The sequence below is a fragment of the Dipodomys merriami genome, unplaced genomic scaffold (genome assembly GCF_024711535.1).
Source record: "Dipodomys merriami isolate MVZ:Mamm:240054 unplaced genomic scaffold, mDipMer1.0.p SCAF_555, whole genome shotgun sequence".
Taxonomy (NCBI): Eukaryota; Metazoa; Chordata; class Mammalia; order Rodentia; family Heteromyidae; genus Dipodomys; species Dipodomys merriami.
The window spans coordinates 314,314-337,584 of record NW_027206130.1 but is presented as its reverse complement, the minus strand read 5'-3'; the positions used below and the strand labels follow the sequence as shown (position 1 = coordinate 337,584).

Genomic DNA, 23,271 nt, shown 5'->3' with positions numbered 1-23,271 from the left:
CGCATCTTGATCAGGACCACCGGGCACTCTAGATATCGATCAGGAGGGTGTCGCGTTTTGTATCCATACTGTAATCCCGTCTGCCACGTCTAGCAGGTCTGGAAAGGGGGGGGCAGGAAGAAGATGGCCCGGGTATTTTCCCATCCTGTCTAGCCAGATCCTGAATCACCACCCCAGGCTGATCGCACTTTCCTTCAACAGTCGGAACTTTCCCCGGAATCACGCGATCTTGGACTTAAAAGGACGAGTGGTGGGAGACGCACTGAGGCGCAGAAGAGCAGCGAGAAGAGACAGAGGGGCGTGGAAAGTGCTCAACTCCCTCCCCGCACCACCGGACGCCACGAGGCTGCGGGCCCGGGAACGCGCGGTCGGACCGCGGACCGCCGGAGGACGGCCCCTGGGAGGGGCGGGCCGGACGCCGCGCCGCGCACCTGAGCGGGGAGGTGGGCGTGGCCCAGGTGGGCGTGGCCCCGAGGGACAGACCCCGCCCCCCGGGGGCCCCTGGCTCGCGCACCACTTCGGCTCTTTCCGCCGGGCTTCGGCGCCGCTCGGGTCGCAGCCGCCCCTCGCTCCTTGTCTCTCTCTCCCTCTCACGGCTCCCCACTCGCCCCGGGACCGCCGCGGGTTCAGGACGGCGAGTGTGCCCGCCGCTTCTGCTGCGCTCGCGCGCGTGCGCGCCCGCTGAGCCCTCGGCTCACCTGGGCGTTCCCTCCCAGTCCCTCGCCCGGCTGCCCGCGAACTCTTGAGAGGTAAGGGGGCTGCGGTCGGCCCGCGCGCCCCGTCCCATCCTCCCTTCCGCAGCCGGGCAGCCGCCTGGGCCCCGGGACCTCGGAGCGGGAGGCGGTGGGACGCGCCGACAGGTGGCGGGGTCTAGCCCGGGCTGCCCCGCCCCGGCCGCCCGCGCGGCGGACCCTGGTGGGACGGGGCGGGCTCCGGGGGTGGGGTCAGCTCCTCTCCCCACCCCTCGAGGGGGCGGCGACCGTCGGGGCCCGCGGGGTAGGTACGCGGAGAGCCTCGGCCGGGCGGGGACGCGGCGGCTCCGGGCCGGCGGGGGGACCCGTGGCCGCGCGCGGAGGGGGACCCGCGGGGACCTGACGCTCCTCCCGCCCCCTTTTGTGTCTCCCTCCGCAGCCCCCAGACCCGCCAGTGGCCGAGGGAGTCGGGATCGCCCGGCGCCCCGGGGGCCGCTCCCTTCGCATCTCTTCGGCCGCGGCCCGAGCCCGGTGGGCGGCCCGAGGTGAGGACCCGGCCGGTCCCTCTGGGAACATGGCGACCGGTGGCTACCGGACCGGCGGCGGCCTCGGTGGCAGCACCACAGACTTCCTGGAGGAATGGAAGGCGAAGCGCGAGAAGATGCGCGCCAAGCAGAACCCTGCGGGCTCGGCCGGGGCGCCCGGGGGCGGCGGCGACCCGGCCGGGAAGCCCTCCGTCGGGGCGCAGGCTGCCTCGGCGGTGGCCGCGGCGGCCAACGAACTGAACAACAATCTCCCAGGTGGTTCGGCCGCACCTGCCGTCCCCGGCCCCGGGGGCGTGAACTGCGCGGTGGCCTCCGCCGCCGCCTTGGCCCGGGCGGGTCCTCCGGGCCCGCGGAGACCCGAGGACGACCCCCCTGCCGTCGCTGCCTCCGCCTCCTCGGGGATCCCGACACCCCGGGGCGACGAGGAAGACCCTGACGGCGCCCCGGAGAAGGGCCGGAGCTCGGGCCCCAGTGCCAGGAAAGGCAAGGGGCAGATCGAGAAGAGGAAGCTGCGGGAGAAGCGGCGCTCCACCGGCGTGGTCAACATCCCCGCCGCCGAGGTGAGCCGGGCGGGGCCGGGCTCCGGGCCCGGGCTCGGCGGGGCGCGGGCGGGTGTGAGCGGGGGCGGCCGCCTGCTGCGTCTCCCTGCACGGTGCTCACTCCCTCTCCGGCTCGCTCTCTCGGCCTCTCCTGGCTCGAGTCCGGCCGGGGAAGGACGCTTCCTGGGAAGTTCCCCAAACCCCAAGGGCGACACGTGCTCTTTTCTTTTCTTCCCTTTTCTTTCCAGCCTAAGTTCTCAGAGCTTCCGAATACTAGAAAAGACTGCTTTAGAATACTGGGGAAAAAAAACAAACTTGTGGCTCCAGGGCTAGCCGACCGGACGGATCTGTGTACGTTTGATCAGTTAGGAAAATTGATTCATGGCTGTGATGGTGGAGTTTCCCACGTGCCCCTGTCAAGTCTTCAGATTGTTTATCTCTTCCCTCTTAGCAGTGTTTACCAGCACCTGTAAAGAAAATGTAGCCTTGGGAATCTCCAAGACAGCTTTATCTGCAAGGAACTCGAGATGAGTGTATCCCATCCTCACCGGATCCTGTATAAATCAGCTCTTTATAAATAGAGTTCTCCAACAGACTTCTTTTTTTCTTTTGAGTGATACTTAGGTCAGGAGGGATGCTATAACAACTCACACGCTTAGAGATCTCATCTTGTATTTAAGGATCTGAAAAACATTTGTGAGAGCTGTGCTTTTTGTGTGCATATGTTTCTGGGATTTTTGATGAGTCTAAAAACATTTTTGCAGGCAGCTGCTGAGGCATCCCATTACACACACACACACACACACACACACACACACACACACACACGTATGTAGTGTATAATCTACATAATCAACTTGAATCAACACAGAACAATCCCAGACAAGTTTAGGTAACTTTATAGCTCCTGTGTTTGGAAATAACTACCTTATTTCAATCAAGTAGCCACAATTTTTTCTGAATGACTTTTTGTATGTCACATTTCCCTCCTTTTCCTTGCCTAATTTACTCAACTCTGCTATCTACTAAATAATTATTTTACTGTTTCACTGACTGAGTCAGTGATGGGGTGTTTGCCAAACGTGCACAGAGTCCCAGGTTTCATCCCTAACTTTGGAGGGGCCTGGTGTGATTTCTCAAGCCTGTACAGCAGCACTTGGGAGGCTGAGATGGAGAGTCATGAGTTCAAGGCCACACTGGACTCATAGCAAAACCTTGTCTTGAGGAAAAATTAACTTTGTGATTTCAGTGAAAGTATTTGCAGTAATACACATCGTTTTCAAGTATTAATATGATTTCTGTACCTAATGTGTGTCAGTAGGGTGAGTTCATGTGAATAATTTTAGAGAATTTTTTAAAATCAGCCAGCAGAACTGTCCTCTGTGTTTTGCTACTTGAACCAAATATCTGTTATTCATTAAATTGCTTTCAAAGGAATTTATAAGAGGTAATCAAATTTCCAGTTTTTTTAAAATGTAAAAATATGAAGATTAAGGGGAAGTTGAAGACAAGACTTGGAAAAAGCTACATTCCTCAACTCTAAAAGTAGCTTGTGGGCCAAATAAAAGAATTTGTCATATTTAATGTTTTCTCATTGTTCATCTGACAGGGGTCTTATTTTGGGAAATATCTTGGCAGATGTTAAACTTCACTTTCTGTCTGGCTGCCTGCTAAAATTATTTTTTTGAGTACTTTAAAAAACCAAGTGATGTTCACTAGGGGAAATCTGTAGGGTATATGTTGGGAGATCTGAAGAAGCACCCTTGGTTAACTCAACAGGAACCTAGTGCTGAGAATGTAGATGACTCCCCACTACAATTGAGTCTAATGCTCTGGAATGTTTTTCGTTTGGGTGTTGGCAACTCCTAAATTTAATCTTCCTTAAAAACAAACAACCCAGGGTACCATTTTTTTTTCTTGTCTGTGGAATTTGAACCTTTTTATTGACTAGGGAATTGAGGACTGCTTTCTCTCAGTGGTAACTAGGGCTCTCTGTGTTTCAAGCAGTAGGAACAAACAAAACAAAGTAATATTTTACCACAGAATCTAATTAGCAGGCATATTTCTTGAGTGCCTCCTTTCTAGGTTTTTGAGGCTTTTACTGCAAAACATAGAAGCTAGTCCTTTCCCATGTCTTTATATGGTTGCATATTTAGAATTACCATTTCTTCTAGTTTTCAACAGTGAGAAGGGATTTCTTGTGTAAAACTGTGGTTTTAAGAAGTTATATTTTACAAAACTTCCAGGTATTAAAAATATTGTGAAAGGACTGTCAGTAGTTAAAAGTAGGTATATTTCATCTTATGTTGAGTAAGACTCTTCTGACTTCAATACAATATTCTCAAACAAGTTTATATTAGACTACCATATGGTTAGTATGCAGAGGACTTATTGGTGGTTAAGAGTTCTTTCAAGAGGTACATATTGAACATCTGCCTGCCGCCTTCATTGTGGCTTTCACTAACTCATGTTATTAGTGACAGGATTATTTAATATCGTAAAGGTAATATTGTTAATGGCAGCTAAAGATACTAAAATCAAGTAGCAGATAGTTTTATTAAGGAAAGCAGGTTAAAAGCTGAAACTGACTGATTAGGAGATAGGGAATAAGGTGGGTATTGTCTGATGACTGCAATAGTCCTAACACCCAGATGCTCCTTAATGAGAAAACTTTACTGGTTCTCATTATTAAGTTAAAAAAACCCCACCTTTTCCCTAGAGTTTTACTTTGTCTGTTTTTATTTTACTTTACTTTTTTGGTAGTGATTAGTCTGAAGTAGATAATTTGGCTGTGGCAACATGCTTCCTACTAGTAATTTTCATGTGTGTGTGCTAGATCAGACAAATGTTTACTGACATGTCTATTCCAGGCAATATCCTATGCAAACTGGAGAAAACAAGAAAAATAAGGCAGCCTGTATTCTCAGTGAGTAAGGCTGTAATCTAGAAAGAAGGATAACACATAATTATACGGAAAAGCTAAAGTGCTATGTAACAGTTTAAAAGCATGGTAATGAAGCATATAATTGATTATATTAGACTACTGTGTGTTCAAAATCTTGGCTTGAGTTATACATGTTTCTATACCTATGTATTTATGCATATATCTTCACATGCATCTATGCACAGATGCAGTACTTTAAATGTCAGAGTGTAGTAGTTAACTTTGGCACCACAGTGAAACCACGTGCTGATCTTAAAATAAATGCTCCCCATACTGATTCCTTGCCCTCTCTGCCCTCCACTCCCACTCCCTTATGATTTAATGGGTCTGGGATGGATCCCAGGCATTAATGTTTTTATAAGTTCCCCATGTAATTCTAATACGAGTCCGGGTTAAGTTAGGCTGCAATCTGGGGATACAGGAATGAGTAGAAAACAGGCACTGCCCACAAAGCGCTCTCAAGTAAAATAAGGAAATATGGCAAACATACTTGTCTCTGAGTAGAATACCTAATTCACAGAGAAGTTGAAGATAACTTCCCAGACAATTGTGAATGCATTTTTACAGTGTCTGTGAAGTTACTGCCATTGTGTAGATTTACATGAATAATAGAGGTAGTTCCACAGAGAATAGAAGCTTTCCATAGGTAATGGTGACACTAAAGTTTTGGTTTAAGTCTAAAAAGTAAACCTACATTGAAAGCTTGCACTTGTGTAGTGGTGTAGTATTCAGAATACCAAGCTCATCATACCAATCTCGTGGTGCTAATTTTTATTTTTTTGTGTGTCAGTCCTGAGGCCTGAACTCAGGGCCTACGTGCTGTCGTTCAGCTTTTGTGCTCAAGACTAGTGCTCTACCACTTGAGCCACAGCTCCACTTCTGGCTTTTTGGGCAGTTAGTGTTTAAGACTAAGTCATTTGATAGTTTGGGTAGTTTAGTAGATAAGAGTCTTACAGACTTTCCTGCCTGGGCTGACTTCCAACTGCAATCCTCAGATCTCAGCCTCCATTTAGGAGGCTAGGATTATAGGCATGAGCCACCAGCACCCGGCTCCTATTCTTTTATTGCTTGTTTCCAGAGGGGGGAATGAAGGCATAGAGAGTAAATGCCTCAAAATTCAGACGTGCAATTATTTGTCACCTCATAAAGATTGCATAGGAAGAAAATGTGGTTTGTGTAAGTGCACATCTGAAGGAATTTTTAGAAAATTAACCTGCCTTCCATTATTTAGCATATTTCCTTAGATTTTTTCCTTAACTTTTTTATCACAGTCATTTTAAATAATATAAACATCTAATGAAGGAAAAAATGAAAGTGTGGAATTGAATATAAATTAAGGTCAAATGTGAAGTCTTAGATATTGCTTTCTGGTCTTCTACCCTTGAATCTTAAGTTTACTTGGCTAGATTTTAGGCTATCAGCAGAGTATAAAATTATTTTTGGCTAGCAATTAAAGAATGTGAATTTTTATATTATTTAAATGATACATTTTTCTGTCAGGATGGACTGTCTACTCCATAATTTAAACTAGAATAGCAAAACAGAAAATAAAACATTTATTATGCAGAACACCCTTTCACAGAAACACAGTGTAGGATATGATTATTCAGTGTATTTATTGAGTATTTCATAGGACATGTTCTACTTGGTAAGCTGTAAATCCAGGTAATTTAAGAAATAACTTTTGGTAATCCCATTATGTTCCAGACTGTCCACCTTGCTCTGTGATGAGTCAGGAGATAAATTAAAGATGACTCAGAGTTGGAGAAAATTTGACTTTTGAATGGGGTCAATATAGGATAGTAAGATGCTAAGTTTGACTGTTTTAAATGTTTGGGCTCATTGGTAAAGCAAATTGAAATTTCAACATTATCAGGATTTGTAGTGTTTTGTTTGAATTGGGATGCTATTTCTTATAAAAATAATGATTATTAACACAGATGACTTTGATAGTATGATTATTGTCAGTCTCTGTTCTAAGCATTTTGCACATAATGGTGCATTTAATTGTCACTACAGCCCAAAAGGAGGTAGGGCAGAGACTGCAGGTTACTAACTTGCCTTAACTTATTTGTGTAGTGACAAGTTGAGGTAGTTTGCATTCTCAGTCTTGTCTTTACTAACTGCTTTATTATACTTGACTGTATTGTATACACACCATGTACATAGTTTAAGAAATACAAAGATATTGTGGTACAATTTAAGATACTTATATAATTACTATAAAAGATAAAGTAGGATTTTGTGGAAAAAATTGAGAACTAAATGTTAAATATTAGCTTTAAAATTCTGACTTAAAATTACTATCAAGCTTATGGCTTGTTTATGTTCTTCATTGTTTTGATGTTGGTATTTTGCAGGTATGATATAAGCAGAAAGTAATTAGGTTTTTTAATAGTACTGCTGATAGTGTCTTAGAGTTTAAAGTTATATCATTTGCCTATATATAAAGCTCTGAATTCCCCAGCATAGAAAAAAATGTATACAGTTTTATTATTTTTTATACAAAGTTGGGCAGAAAGTGCTTTTATACTTTCATCTTAATTTTTTTATTATCTCTTCAGAACTTGTGGTATGTAAGTTTTAGCTCTCTATTTAGTAGGGTGTAGTATGCAAGCCATGAGAAGAGAATAAGTTAAAATGTTTATTACTCTTAAATTTCATAGAGGAAAGAAATGATGATGGACTGTTCTCAATTTAATATTCTCAAAATGTGGGAATTAGTTTGTTTTGACTTGATATAAAGGATGTTTAACTGATTTGAATTTCTTAAGTTTATGTCAGTGTTTACATATCCTTTATGGAGATTGCAGAGTTCTATCATCTTACTATTTGAGAATTGATTCATAGTTTTAAATATGCAGTTTTAGACTGCTTACAGGTTTACTAATAAAAATTAAAACAATGTCTTAAAAGATGTGGCTGGGGTTAGGTTATGGACCACTTGTGTTAGTGTCACCTGTTTTATTTTAAATACACAAAATTATGTTAATAGTTTGCTATGGCAGTGGCGGAAATGAAGAGATTGATATGAGAGGTATTTTCATTAGAATTAAAAGTCACAAAACTGGATGCTTTGTGCTGAGAAAGTCTTTAGAAATGATCTAGTCAGAAAAACTGTAATCTGAAAGTTGGGAGGCTGAAGTATTACAGGTTCAAAGTCCAGCCTGGCTATATAACAAGATCATGTCTTTAACCTGAAATGTTGCATTGAATTCCTTTGACCTACTATTGAAGATAATTTCTTTTTGAAATTGAGATTTTTTTTAAAAAGGACCATGACCTTTAAAAAAAAAGGAAGAAAGGAACTAGCTTATTTATTTGTTCATCTATTTGTGTTTATTTATTTGCTTATATATTTTTTTTGTGCCAGTACTTGTGTTTGAATTCAGGGCCTTGAACTCTCACTTGACCTTTTTGCTCAGGCCTGGTATTTCTTCTTCTTTTTTTTTTTTTTTTTGGTTGTGGGACTTGAACTCCAGGCCTGGGCAATGTCCCTGAGCTCTTCAGCTCAAGGCTAGTGCTTTGAGCCACAGCGCCAGTTCCTGTTTTCTGGTAGTTAACTGGAGATAAGACTCTCACATACTTTCCTGCCGGGGCTGGCTTTGAACTGATATCTTCATATCTCAGCCTCCTGAGTAGCTAGGATTACAGGCATGAACCACCAGTGCCTAGCTCATGGCTGCTACTCTTTACCACTTGAGCTATACCTCCAATCTGGCCCTTTTTTTTCTGGTTAATTGGAGATAACAATCTTGCAGATTTTTTCCCCCAGATTGGCTCAAATCATAATCTTCAGATCTCAACATCCTGAATAGCTAGGATTACAAGTGGAAGCCACCTTTGGTTCATCATTATTTTTTAAACAGCAGCATTAAGTCTTCACAGAATGTTTTTACTTCAAAACTTAGATATTTTAATCTCATCTTTCTCATTTATAGCAGATCTTACCTCTAGAAGATCTTCCCACTGCGCCCACTGTCATTTTAAAATACTTCCCACTCATTGGAGATCACAGATCTGTCATTTTATTCCTTTCTCAAATATTCAGCCCTGCTTATTAAAATTCATCATACCATGTATAGATATTCTAGGGGGCCCGGCTCTATAGCCTTTTTTTATTGATTCTCTTTTAGTTGGTTTATTCGGAAGCATTTCTCTGCTGTGTGCCTCAGTGTTCCTACAATTGTATTCACTAAGGAACTTTTGGAAAGACAAAAAAAGGAACTTTTGTATTCTCTCAAGGGGGACAAAACAACCACCCAACCAAAACAGTTAAAATTAGGTGTGATAAGAACAGTGATGGAGGAAAGGGCTAATAGTGAATTAGCAGAGAAGAGGGGGTCACTACTTAAAGGAAGCAGGGACACCTTTACACAAAATGAGCCCTGACTTTCTTGCTAGAAGGGTTTTTCCAAGTGAAGAAGGGACCAGTAACATTCTATTTAGGTAGAGCAAATAGCATGTGCAGAGGTTCAGCTGTAGAATTATAGCTTTGTAGTGAATGTCTTCTGTGTACCCACCACTGAGTAGAGGGCTTTCCATGTGTTATTTCTCATCTTCACATTAATTCACAAGACAGCTTTTTTTCACTTTACACGATCAGGAAGTTGAGCCTGACTGAAGTGTTGTGACTTGTCTAAAGACTGTGCAGGCAAAACTTGGCTTTGACTTCAAATCTGTTTGGATGCCAGTGCACACATACTGGTTATCATTGTTGAAAATAAGAGTGATATGTTCTAACAATGGAAACCTTCGTGTGCAGAGAGTTGGTGGTGAGAGTGAATGGAGAAGAGTTAAAGAGGATTGACTTCTTATGGGGATCCCAATGATATGCTAAGGAATTCAGAATGTATTCTGCTGTTCTTTGTGAGTATTATTGACTGGACATTTCCTCCCCCTGTACACACCTGTTTATACAATAACTCTCAGAGCTTCTGGAAAGGAAAAAGTTTGCCTTCCTAATATGAAATAATTGTCCAGTAAGAGACATATCTATTCAAGAGTATTGAACAACATAAAGTGGTGTAAAAATAATGGACATGTAGGAAAATAAATCGTGAATTAGAAAGAAAGTAGGGGATGGGATCTGGCAAAGTGATACTAAGTGATGCTTCTGGCTATAGAAATAAATGTGCTGATTTAAATATGTGAATAATCCAAATTCATTGGAGTGGACAGAATGCAGTGGAATTGAAGGACTCTAGTGATGGTAAGGTGCTAGTCTGCTGTGATTGTACCTAACCATGGAGAAGTGTATTAGTTTAGAAGTTTATTAGTTTGTCCTGCATGAATATCAAAGCAGGCATTTATTGAACATTTAGGTTCTTCCCGTATTTTTGAATGTCTTTAAAGGGTGAGATCATTGTCTTTGAATTTTTTCCTAAAAATTACTTGTTTAGTTTCTATAAATATTCCTTTCCTTCCTTCCTTTCTTTTTCCTTTTATATATTTGGGGAACTAAGATTCTTTTCTAAGTCACATTTTAAGAATGTATTAATGATAAAAAAAAAATGCCTTCTTGGTGTAGAAGATTTGTAATAAGACCACATAATCAGGATTGTGCAAGATGAAATGTAGATTAGCATTTATTCTGACACATTTCTTATCTTTATTTATTGGGATTAAACAATATGTACATTTTTAAAACCTTTTCTAAAACTTGTTTTGAAAGTAGAGCTGTTAATCATTTCTCTTTTAGTTTATTATATAAATGTGATTCCCATAATGATGACTGTAATTTGTAGTTTTGAGTTCTAATTTCTGTACTTATTTTTTGATACATATAACATGAATAATTAGTTATGTAGAGATTTAATCATTTTGCAAATAGTTACAACATTTTTGTTATCAGTATGCTATGAACATTTTTGTATATCTATAAATATGTGGCTGTCTTGTTATTCTTAATGACTGTAGAATATGCTATAATTTGGATTTTCCAGTATGTTGCCTTGTTAGTGCATGTTATATGTTAGACATTGTACTAGCCCTTTTGGAATGCTGCTTATACTTTCTTACTATTAGTGTCAGGATTTGGACAAATTCAAAGTTCGAGTAATTTATAACTTGATTTTGTTACTATTCCAAGTTTGTGTGAATGATAATTGTTTCTTGTTATCTTCATACTGACTTTTTTCTGTGTCAGTGAGTTAGGAAAGTTCATTCTCGATCAGTACTTAGAATCTATGAGACGAAACCACACCAAATTTTAACAGATAATTTAATAAAATTGTTAACTAGGGAACAGAGATGTAGATGGGAATACTAAGATATCATGGAAGTACCAACTAGAGGAAACATTTTTTTACCTTTCAAAAATTAAGAAAATTAAATTTTAAAAGTTGTAAAAGTTTACTGAGAAAAAAAGTGATGGGAAAAAAATCTAGAAGCTTGTTCAGCTTGTGGGGCTGAGACTCAGACATCTGAGAAGGAGGCATTGTTTGCCTGGTCCTGGGTTACTGAGTTTGAAAGAGGGGCTCAGACTCAGATCTGTGAACAGGGGCCTCCAACTCTCTGCTCTCTAGACTCTGGAGGCACAAGGGGGGCAGGAAGGCTGGCTCAGCTGCTGCTACTTGAATGAATGCTGTCAGAATGAAAAAGTGAGGCTTAGGTGAAAGGGACAGGGACAGGAACCAGGGAGAAAGGAAGTCCCCAGAAGCAGAATTGAAGGAGCAGATCCTTTCTCCCTTCAGTTTCCCTCTAGCTTTTTATAACCCAAAAATGATTAAAGTGGCTCACTTAATAATTGTGGTGATTGAGAAAGTTGACTTCCAACTGCCTATTTGGTAATATTGAGAAATAAAGTGTTCATTATTTCACTTGTTGTCATTATATAGAGGGTGTTTTAAAGGAATCCTTTTAGAGATTACACATGAGCAGTATATTTACAGATAAGATATATTGGAATTTTGCTTCCAGGTAATACAGGAGGAAGCAGTAAATAGAAGTGTCAGTGAAACTGGAAATTGTTGAAACTGGTGATGCACAAATGAGTACATGTTTTATTGTTTTCTGTTTTGCTATGTATGTGTGAAATTTTCTAGAAAAATAAGTCTTCTTGGAGATGCATGCACGTTGAGTTGTGTGTGTGTGGCTGATGCAGACAGTATGTCTAATGGTAAGGACTATGGAAAGGCTGGACAGTGGGGACTACAGGGTGGTGATGGAGAGCAGTCAGGGACAGAGCCTCAGGAACAAAGCTTTTGAATTGAGATCTGAATTTTAGGAGGGATCCATTCATGTAAAAATCAGGGTAAGGAGTTAAGGTAGAGGTGGAGGGTACAGAAATTGAACAGGCTGTGAGGCAGGAGTTGTCTTGCAGCTTATACTGAAAAGGTGTACTTACCTAGAGTGATATATGTGAGACAAGGAAGACAGATACCTAATACAGGCCAAGTGTTTTTAAAAAGCAAATCAAAGTCTACCTTTGACTTTCCGAAGTCTTAAACTTTCAAGAGGTACTTAGAAATGTTTATTTCTTATTGATTGATTGATTGATTCAATGTAATTTCAGAAGGACAAATTGTCTAGAAGTGATTGTGTGCTTTTTGCCTGGATTCATTTCTAGATGACAGATAAGTTAATTTGGAGAAGCTGCTTTTACCTTAAATGCACAGAACATAACACCAGTGTTTCTGATGCATTGGTTTAAACATTTCTTGTGTAGTTGAATTGAGGTTCAGTAGCCCACATAAGTGGCCTACTTAAGATGGCAAACTGATCAGGGAAAAGAAAAGTTACAGTAGTGAAATGTAACTTGTAGCATAGTCATCGAACATTTAATTTGTAGAATAATCTGACAGTGACACCACCTCATCAAGCAACCTAATGAGGCTTACTAGTAAATGATTCATATATTACCAAGGGAAATAAATTTCCTTCTAGCTTAAAACATTAAGAACATTCTAAAAATTTTTGTAGAAAATTATTGTAGAAAAAAACAAGTAGAAGAAAAAAAGGTAGTGAAAAGAGTCTTATGGATGATTGTAGCACCCACTTTCAACAGTTATGAATTCAATAATTATCAGTTTATGGCCAATTGTATTTTATCTGGCTTTATAAATTCTCATTTTTAGGAAATCCTAGATAACTATTTATTTGTAAGCAGTATGAATTTATGAATGATAAGGACTCCTGTTTTTTTTTTTATTACTACAGTACACCTAATATGTAAAATATATACTTGGTTTATTTTTCAAATATTTATTTTTCAATTTTTTTTTATGCTTTTGCACTCTACTGCTGTGATCCTATCACTGCCTCCCAGATAGTAATTTTTTTTTTTTTTTTGGTCCAGTTGTGGGGCCTGAACTCTGGGCCTGGGCACTGTCCCTGAGCTCTTCAGCTCAAGGCTAGTGCTCTACCACTTGAGCCACAGCGCCACTTCCGGCTTTTTTCGTATGTGGTGCTGAGGAATCGAACCCAGGGCCTCAAGCATGCAAGGCAAGTGCTCTACCACTGAGCCACCTTCCCAGCCAGAGATAGTAATTTTTTTTAATGTCAAATATCCACTGTTCAAATTTTTATGATTATCTCATATGTCTGCTATATTTTGTCCGAAGTCTCTATGCTGCAGTTGGTTGCTGTATCTCATACTTCATATTTCTTTCAGTTATTAATGTTCTTTCTCTCTCTCACTCTCGCTCTTTGCAATTCATTTGTTGAATAAAGCTGGCATTTCGCCTTTGTGTTTCAGACAATCTGGATTTTGCTGGTTGCATTCCTATGCGGTGTTCAATGTAATCCTTGGAACCTTTTATATCCTATAAATTGGTAGCTTTAAACTAGAGGTTTGATCAGATTTGCTTTTTTTTTTTAAATGCAAGAATACCTCATAGCTACTCTTCTTTTATCAGAGGGAATTTAAAATTTGGTCCATGCTCTTTCTATGGTGTTAGAGTAATTAACCAATTGTCAGATGAGCTGTAACCAAATTTTTTAGTCTAGATATCTTTAGATACCTGATGATTAATACTGTTAAATGAATTTTAGTTTATGTTTAAATATCACTTGTTTACTAGTGTTTGCCTTATTAGATATTTAAAACTGATGGAAATGCCTTATTTATTTAAAAATAATAAGAAACCTCTTGCAAGTTGGGTGCTGGTGGTTCACACCTATAATCTTAGCTACTCAGAAGCCTGAGATCTGAGGATCACAATTCAGAGCCAGTCTGGGCAGGAAAATCCATGAGACTCTTATCTCTAGGTAGCCAAGAAAAAAGACAGTAGTGGGACTGTGGCTCAATGGTAGATCACCAGCTTTGAGAGAAAAAGCTGTAAGGGTCAGCATTCAGGTTTGGAGTTCAAGCCCCAGTATCAGCACACACAAATATCATGACACCAACAAATAATCCATTGCATATTTACATGAATAATAGTTTTTGAAACTATTTTCTAAAATAAAAAACTAAAAGATTGACATTGTTTTATAATTTTGTAGCTCTTAATTGTCCTGCTGAACAGAAGATAGCTGGATTCTCCTATCTGCTTCATTATTCCATTTGTTGTGAATCACCTATTGTGTAACCTTTGTAATGGAAACCTTTTTTTTTTTTTTTTGTCGGTCGTGGGGCTTGATATTGTGTAACCTTTGGAGAAAATAAGATAGGGTGGAAAGGTCAGGTAACAGATTAGTATTGTGAAAATGATTTTGACATGTAGACCTGGTAAAAGGATCTTAGGGGTCTTCAGAAGTACCTGGACTATGTTTTGATAGATGTTGGCCTAAATCCAATTTTACTAGTGGTTGCAAGATGGGATATTCTGATTTTATATTTTTTCCTTTATAATTTATAAATTTCCTTTCATTAGCAGCTAAATTACCTTGAGACACAATTTTGTACAAATAAGGAAAGCTAAATGCTGAAGAGCTAGAACCTTTATTACATTGTTTCAGCACAGGAGAAAGGTAAGAGAGGACTGAACCCCATTTGTACTAATTGAAGCCACTTCCACTTAGAGAGTGATACAAGTAAAGGAAGGCCTCTGCTCATACATTTGAGTTGCCCTCTTAAATTATTAACATGTAGTTTGTGTCTTAACAGGTCGCTTATTTAGTACTATATCAAATAACATAATCTAAGAAACTTGCTTGAGGAGTCTAAACCAACCGATAGGAATCTTTCAGTTTATCAGATGCTGTCACCTGTTTGCTTCCTTTATAGAAACATTGTAAAGATTAAGAAGATAATGTTTTTGAATGGCTTAAAGTGCTCTTTTATTGTGAACTTTTATTGTTAACTGCATGGGAGGAAAAAAATATGGGCTGTTAGGGTTTGTAGAGTTTGGCTGAAGTTTTTTTTTTTTTTGCCTGTCTCTAATTTGCTTCCAGAATTGCTTCCAAATTTTGATCAATCTTGAAGCAAGATTAGGAGTTGTAAATTGTCACAAATGATAAAAGCCAGAGAATGGAACTTGGAATGGAATGAAGTTGAGAGAGAGGAGATGTATGTCAGAGGAGCATGAGCAATAGATTAATTAGGCATAATAAATTTTTAATTTTTGCCCTTAAACAAAAATGAAAGGGGAAGGTCATCTTAATTCCTTACTTGTATATACTTGAGATGAAATGTGAAGTCTGTTTCCCTGTATTTTAATTGACTTCTGGAATTTTTATGATACGATAGAAATATGTTGAGATGAATTTATTGAGCCAACTATCTATAGATCTTAAATATTTGGCAGTGTAAATAGTTATTTAATGTGGGTTAGTAGTAGGAAGGATGTGAGTTGAAGGATGGAAGGAAGCTGACCCAAGTGGAATAATCTGTCAGCATAATAAATCTTTTGCAGTTAAACTTATTCTGTTGTTTAGGACTTGAAAATTGTTTTAGAGATAAGAACTTAATATCAGGGTTATGGGCTGGGAAGGTGGCTCAGTGGTAGAGTGCTTGCCTTGCATGCCTGAGGCGCCCTGGGTTCAATTCCTCAGCACCACATAAGCAAAAAGAAAAAGGCCAGAAATGGCTCTGTGGCTCAAGAGGTAGAGCGCTAGCCTTGAGCTGAAGAGCTGAGGGACAGCGCCCAGGCCTAGAGTTCAGGCCCCACGACCGGACCAAAAAAAAAAAAAAAAATTGTGGGGCACCAGGGGCTCGTACCTGCCAACTTAGCTTACTCAGGAAGCAAAGATCTGAGGATCATGGTTTGACTAGCTGGAATAGGAAAGTCTGTGAGACTCTTACCTCCATTTAGTCACCAAAAAGCCAGAAGTTGAGCTACAGAGTTATGGTTCAAGGTGTAGAGCACCAACTTTGAATGAAACAACTAAAGGACAGTACTAGGCTCTGAGTTCAAGCCTTAGTATCAACACATACACACACACACACATGCACACACACACAAAAATTAAAAAAAAATAATTTTTGTATTTATACAGTATTTTTGAAGAAAAATTGATATTTTGAGAATCCTATGAGCAATATTATCATTCCATTTAAGCATCTCAGATTAGAGAAAAAATTAAATATTGTTTTACCTGTATCATACTTATTATAATATACATAGCAAGCCTCCTTACAATTGAATCATAAAATAGAAGTTTTGGTGATTTTTGGTAAAAAGATTTATTGGACACCTATTTTCAAATTAGAAATTGAAGGATGTAGTCTTTTGTAAATAATGAATAATGGTATAGCTGAATGTTTACTACAAAGTTCTAAAGGTTTGGATTTACATAAATTGGATAAATATTAACAATACCAATACAATTATAAAATTATCATAGCCAGGCACTGGTGGCTCATGCCTGTAATCCTAGCTACTCAGGAAGCTGAGATCTGAGGATCACAGTTCAAAGCCAGCCCAGGCAGGAAAGTCCGTGAGACTTATCTCTAATAACCTACCTGAAAACTGGAAGTGGTGCTGTGGCTCAAGTGGTAGAGTGCTAGCCTTGAGCTAAAGAGCTGAGGGACAGTGCCCAGGCCCAGGGTTCAAGCCCCACGACTGACAAAAAATTTTTTTTAAAAAATCAGTTTTGTGTTTCTTTTTCATTTTAAAATAAACATATCAGAGCTTTAAAAAAGTCTACCCTGACCTTAAAATAATTTGATGATCACATTTAGGACTTTAATTTTAAACTTAATGAAAAATACTGAGATATTTGTTTGTTCTACCACTTGAGCCATAGTTTATTTCATGTGGTTCAGCTTCCTTACATCCTTCCAGTTGTTAACACACATTAAATAAATTGTGTTTTCATGCTGTCATTACAAATAAATATAGCTGCTCCTCCTTTCAGAGCTCTTACCTGCTTTTATTTAATCCTAACTTTAAAGGTAAACAAGCAAATTTCCATTTTACTAATGAGAAACCTTGTCTACCTGCCTAACTTTACATAGCACATAACTGATGTTTCTGAGATTGAGATTTACATTATTCTTATTCTACAAATCATCAATGTCAAGTGTTGTATAATCAGAAAACAATGAGTGGGTAGTAGTTTTAGTTGTGTGAGTGAAGCTTGCTTCCTTGTTGTGCTGTGGAATCTCAGTCACTTGCTTTGTGTTTAAAAGATTTTTTTCCCATGAGGTAAAGTCATCATCTGAGGTTATTTCTCTGTCTCTCCTATGCACTTAAATATTAGTTCATAAACTTTAGAACTAAATCTGTATTTATCTTCTTTGTCCCTTAGGAATAGGCCTAATGGAGAATGAGTGCCATTTTGTGGCTTGAAGTTTGAAGATATATATGATACATATGCATAGAAAGGATAGATACATATGCATAGAAGGGATAGAGGGAAACAAACTGAACTCATTTCTAGTTCAAGTTTGAATTGCAGTCTGTTAGTGAAGAGTCCAGAACTAGAATGTTAGTTGAGGCAAGAAATTAGTAATTGCAAGATAATCAATTCATATAATAGATACAGTTCTGCGGACCCAGGACTAAAAGAAAAGATCTTGGATTTAACTGTTATGATTCTGAGCAAAATTCTCTGGTTGGTCGGTCCTTGATTTTTGTTGTTACAGTGTATAATAGCCTCTTCTCAGAATGGTTTGGAGGTTCAAATGAAAATAAATAGTTCTCTGTAAGAACCATTTTGTCACATGTAAAGTCCCTCCCCCCCACCCCCGTTAGCAAGTTGTGTTAGTTTCTATTTTGTATCTTATATATCTTCTGAGCACTAACTAGTACACTTACATTGAGATTTTTCTGTTAATTCTGGTAATATGCTCTGAATTCGATGTTAACTAGGGCTTTTTGAAATGATGTTTTAGTTTGAGAATCTTAAGATTTTTCAGTGGCAATATTTCAATTATTGTTTAAGGGATTGTTTCTCTTTTACTTCTTGAATGTGATCAAGCAGCATCCTAGCTTCTATATTTATTTCCTTAGCTTTAGTTAGACCTTACTTAGAGTATGGTGCATTTTAGAGATAACCATAGTCACTATGGCCATGGTTCTTTTAACACCAGGGCATGTCATTATCTCTTGGAAGAGGGTCGTAATATTCAGCATTGGTTCCCACCCAAACAGTGGTTTCTGATTTGGTAAACCTGTGTGGGTGTCTGAGATCTGCATTTCTGGTATGTTCTTAAGTGAGTGATGCTGTTGCTATAATGGGCACCACTCTTTGAGAACTAATAATTTGTTACTTAAAACCAGGTAAAAATAGGCAGATCACCTAGAGGACTAGATTAGATATGAAAGACTTGGGTATGAGTGGATTTAGGTGGGGTTTGGGGTTGGGGGAAAGATAAGAGGAAAGTTTAGAGAGTCTGACATGCAGGAGAAAAGTTCAGCTATTAGGTAAACATGGAAAATTCTGTATATCAACCTGTTGAAAGTTCAGGATTCACATAAATACACTGAAGGATTTGAGAAATTCCTGAAGAAGGAAAACCAACATTTTAGGGGCTGGGAAGGTGGCTCAGTGGTAGAGTGCTTGCCTTGCATGCATGAGGCCCTGGGTTCGATTCCTCAGTACCACATACACAGAAAAAGCTGGAAGTGGGTGCTATGGCTCAAGTGGTAAAGTGCTAGCCTTGAGCTGAAGAGCTCAGAACAGTGCCCAGGCCCAGAGTTCAAGCTCCATGACCAGCAAAAAAAAAAACAAAAAAAACAAAAAAAAACAACATTTTAAAGCGCATATGCTTGTGTAGAGGGCTGATGGAAGGGATTGCCATACATTGTACCCTTGTAAGGCTAGCCAGAGGCAGTGGAGATAGTGTGGTTGAGGATGAGTGAACGGTATTAGCAATGGATTTGTGACCCAAAGAACATGTTCCTGGCAAAAAGGGTCTAGCAGTTTCCCCAGGAATCTGACTGATGCAGGTATTCCTGTATTTTTATAGGTATATGTCAGATACAAGATTTCCATTTTCACTTTCATCAGGTGATCTTTTCTGGTATCTGGGGATGATGATGTGCCAATGAGTTTTGCCATTTTGCCATAGTGGAAGTCCCTGGTTTTATGCATTAATATCACAATTTAACTCTGGTAAATGGGGAGATGAATAAAGGGGCCTTCTTCTTTAAACCCTATAGCAGATTTGTAATAGATTGGGTGAGCATTAGTTTGGAATTTGTGACCTTCTGCTCAGTGAACCTTTGTATTAGCCAAATAGCAACATGTGGCTTTTGAGCCCCTGAAATTAGAAGAGCCTTGGGATGTACCTGCAGGACAAAGTACACAGTAAAATTCTAAGACTTCCAATGAAAAAGTAGTAATATTAAATTATTAAAATAATTTTAAGGTTTTAAACCCCTCCCATTAATACTTGATTTAAGTTACATGTTAAAATGATATTTTTGGTATATAATATCTTGTTAAAAGTAATTTTACTTAGTTCTTTATGTTTTCTTCATATAGCTATTAGAACACTGAAAGTGACACGTATGTCTTAAAGTTTCATTCTTTAACACTTATTATTATTATTATTATTATTATTATTATTATTATTATTTGGTCAGTTATGGGGCTTCAACTCTGGGCCTGGGCACTGTCCCTCAGCTCTTTAGCTCAAGGCTTGCACTCTACCACTTGAGCTGCAGTACCACGTCTGGTTTTCTGGTGGTTTATTGGAGATAAGAGTCTTACGAACTTTCCTGCCTAGGTTGGCCTTGAACCACATCCTTAGATTTCAGCTTCTTGAGTAGCTAGGATTGCAGGCATGAGCCACCACTGCCCAGCAATCTTTTACCCTTCTTATACATGGCCTTTCTCATACTAAGCACACCCTGTACAACTGAGTTCATTAGAGTTTTACTTCTCAGATTTAGATAGGGAGAGCAGAGTGGGATGAGAATCATAATAGAAACATCCGGCTTTTAATGTTTAGTTATTTATCAGTGGATGAAAAAATCTTTATAAATTTTGAAAAATCTGTTATCATTAAATAGTTTGACAAGCAACTTGCATAGGTATTTTAAAGATACAGTGGTAGAAAATTTTTTATAAATACTAGTTATAAAAGTGATTTTCTTTTTAAATACAGAGAGACAACCATTTGTTAGTGAACCACTTTCTCAGGAGGTAAGTCATAGTTGTTTTTATTTTTTTAAAGCAGTCATCAATGCTAATTTGTGTAAATAGACCTTGACAGCTTAAATAACATGCATGTGCATTTTATAATTTGATCATATCAGCCTCATTTCTACTAACTAGAAAAAGACTTGCTGCTGGTATGTCACTTTCAAGTTTATTATACAAATCATTGCTTCTTTTTTTTGGGGGGGGGTCCGGTCATGGGGCCTGAACTCTGGGCCTGGGTGCTGTCCCTCAGCTCTTCAGCTCAAGGCTAGCACTCTACCACTTGAGCCACAGTGCCACTTCCGGCTTTTTTCTTTTTGCTTATGTGGTGCTGAGGAATCGAACCCAGGGCCTTAGGCATGCAAAGCAAGCACTCTACCACTGAGCCACCTTCCCAGCCCAAATCATTGCTTCTTAAAATGTCAACAAGTCACTTCTGGACAGTAAACGTTTCATATCCTAAGGAGTTATACTATCATAGTACAGTATTTTGAAGTCTTCTATCACTCTAGTCTATGAGTACTTTCAGTGCTCTAGGAATGTGTCACATATGTTGTAACTCTATAAACCAGGTTGTTATAGTGTATTTCCAAGAAGGGTATATGCAACCTAACCCTAAAATAAGAACTAAGAAATGCAACTTCTGAGAAAGAAGTCTGTCAGATCAAGCATGGCTGGCATATTTCAGGGACTACTTTATGAGTTCTGAACATACCTAGGAGAGTGTAATGTTGCCCCTGCTTTTTTTTTCCTTGGTACTTTACCTCCCCGACCACTATTATTTGTGGGTTATCTGTCTTCCCGTAAATTGTACCCCAATCTTTATCAGATACAACTCTTCCTGTATATGAAAATACCCAATACTTTAAGGTCTCTAAATTGTAACTGTCTTTAACCCTCTCTTCCTTTTTTGGGTTGGTACAGGGACTTGATTCAAGGACTTGTTGCTTACTAGACAGATGCTTTATTATTTGAGCTATGTCCCCAGCCTATTTTTGTGTTTTATTTAATTTTCAAGTAGGGCCTCACATTTTGCCTGGGGAAGGCTGCAGATCACAATGCTACTACCTATGGCTTCCTATGTAGATGGGATCATGAATGTGTGCTATCATGTCTAGTTTATTGGTTTAGGGTGGGTCTTGCCAACGTTTTTGAAATGGGGCTTTATCTGTGAGTTCATATATATGATAATATTAAGGATGGTGATGACAGCAATAATAAAAGTTATATTTACTGATATTCTTCTAAGCCTCATCTGGTATCTTTCATAAATGAAGACCCATCAATTTATACCCTAACATTCTCGGCCATCATATTGTTTAGTGCACAAAGATACTCATTAGGTAATAAAACGAACACAAATGAACCATAGCAACAACACTAATTTAAAGGAAAGAACATCAGTAAAGTAAGTGAAAAGAGTAAACAATTTGCCTAAGTCTATTCTACTAAAATGAGATAGAAAAACTACGATTTAAGTTTTGGTACTTTTGACTAGACCATTACCATGAATTGGTTGTTTACACGAAGCATAATTGGAGACCAATGCTTTTTAATGTGCTTCAGGGGTCTAACCATATCATCACCTAGGAACTTGATAGAAATGCTAATTCTCTGTCTTCAGCCTAACCTAGTGTTTTAACAAACTATCCTGTGTTGATGCACACTAGAGTTTAAGAACTTCTAGTGTCTACTGTTGGGAAAGAATTTAACAGAAGAAGGCATTTTAGTCTTGTGAGGAGGAGGTGCTGCTGGTGGTGATCACTGTGGGGTGTGCATAAACCTTATCTCTTGAAAGTGACTTTTTTTTTTGGGGGGTGTTGGTTGTAGGGCTTGCACTTGCTGCCTGAATGCCATACCTGAGCTCTTTTGCTCAAGGCTAGTACTTTGAGCCATGGCACCACTTCTGGTTTTCTGGTAGTTATTTGGAGATAAGAGTCTCACAGACTTTCTTGCCTGGGCTGGCTTTGAACTGAGATCCTCAGATCTCAGCCTCCTGAGTAGCTAGTATTACAGAGGTAAGCCACCAGCACCCAGCTGAAAGTAGATTTTAAGCTTTGTTTTCTTTCATAGTCTCTCTCCCCCCCACCCCCAACAATTCATCATGTTGTCCTATCTGGATGCATCTTCAGCATGTTGGCTGTTTGCTTCCATTTCTGTCATTTGAATTGTTATGTCTAACTTAATAATTTCTTTCTCTGTTACTGCTTCTCAGGTTTACCCATAGGAAAGAATTTTATCTGTGCTGTTTCCTGTATCCTTCATTTCATTTCCCAGGTTAGTCTAACTGTGATAATTTGTCAGTCTTCAGACAGCTATCTGCAGATGATTTCAGACTTCCTAGTATTAACATTCACAGCAACCCTGTTGTCTGTGATACCTTCATTTAATGCCTTTTAGTGGCTAGTATGTTTCCCAAAGTACTAACATATGGCCTAGCATTAAATATTATGAGAAATTTTTAGCATTTTCTGTTTGTTATTATTTCTTGTTGCTTTGTTTAATAAAATAGTTGATTACAGAGGGTGAATCTTTTTTTTTTTTCCATGTCTTTCCTCTGCCCCCTTGATTTCTTTTCTTTTGGACAATTTGTAAAAGTACTTTGGAGGAGTATGTAGTCTTTCAAACCCAAATATTTCTTTTGTCAAATATCAGAAAAGAAAAAATGTAAACAGGATGGACTACAGACAAAATATTTTCTCAATATCGCAAAATAATTTCATAAAACTTGATTAATTTTTTAGAGAATTTATAATTAATGTGAATGCTCAAGTGACGAAATTGTTTTCCTCTTTAGTTGCATAAGAATGCAATAAATATTCTGAATGATTACAGATAAAATGTGCATAGTTATAAATAGGTTTATTATAAAAAATAGCTGAGTTTTTTAGTCTTTAGGTATTAGTTGGTTTGGACAGTATGTGGATTATTATATTTTCTCTAGTGTTTCTTCTGTACAAAAGGAGATTAGGCTGATGACATGAGGTAGAGGACTGAGCAGTGTTTTTACTATCTTTAACAAATACAGCAGTCCATTTGTAAAAGAGTATGCTTATATTTGGGCTTTTAGACTTACT

The 23,271-nt window shown here is 39.2% G+C and overlaps 1 protein-coding gene across 2 annotated transcripts in view; it reads left to right on the top strand.

The window, feature by feature from the left end:
* Positions 1-616: 616 nt before the first annotated feature.
* LOC138811993 (PRKC apoptosis WT1 regulator protein-like) overlaps positions 617-23,271 on the top strand; it is a 69,592-nt gene continuing 46,937 nt past the window's right edge. The window contains exons 1-2 of one of the 2 annotated variants that reach the window (XM_069999946.1): positions 617-749; positions 1,132-1,797. In XM_069999946.1, coding sequence (XP_069856047.1) covers positions 1,267-1,797 — 531 coding nt within the window. In that variant the 5' untranslated portion in view covers positions 617-749; positions 1,132-1,266. Of the gene's footprint in view, positions 750-1,038; positions 1,798-23,271 lie in introns of those variants that run through there. The other variant, XM_069999947.1, reaches the window with a different exon arrangement.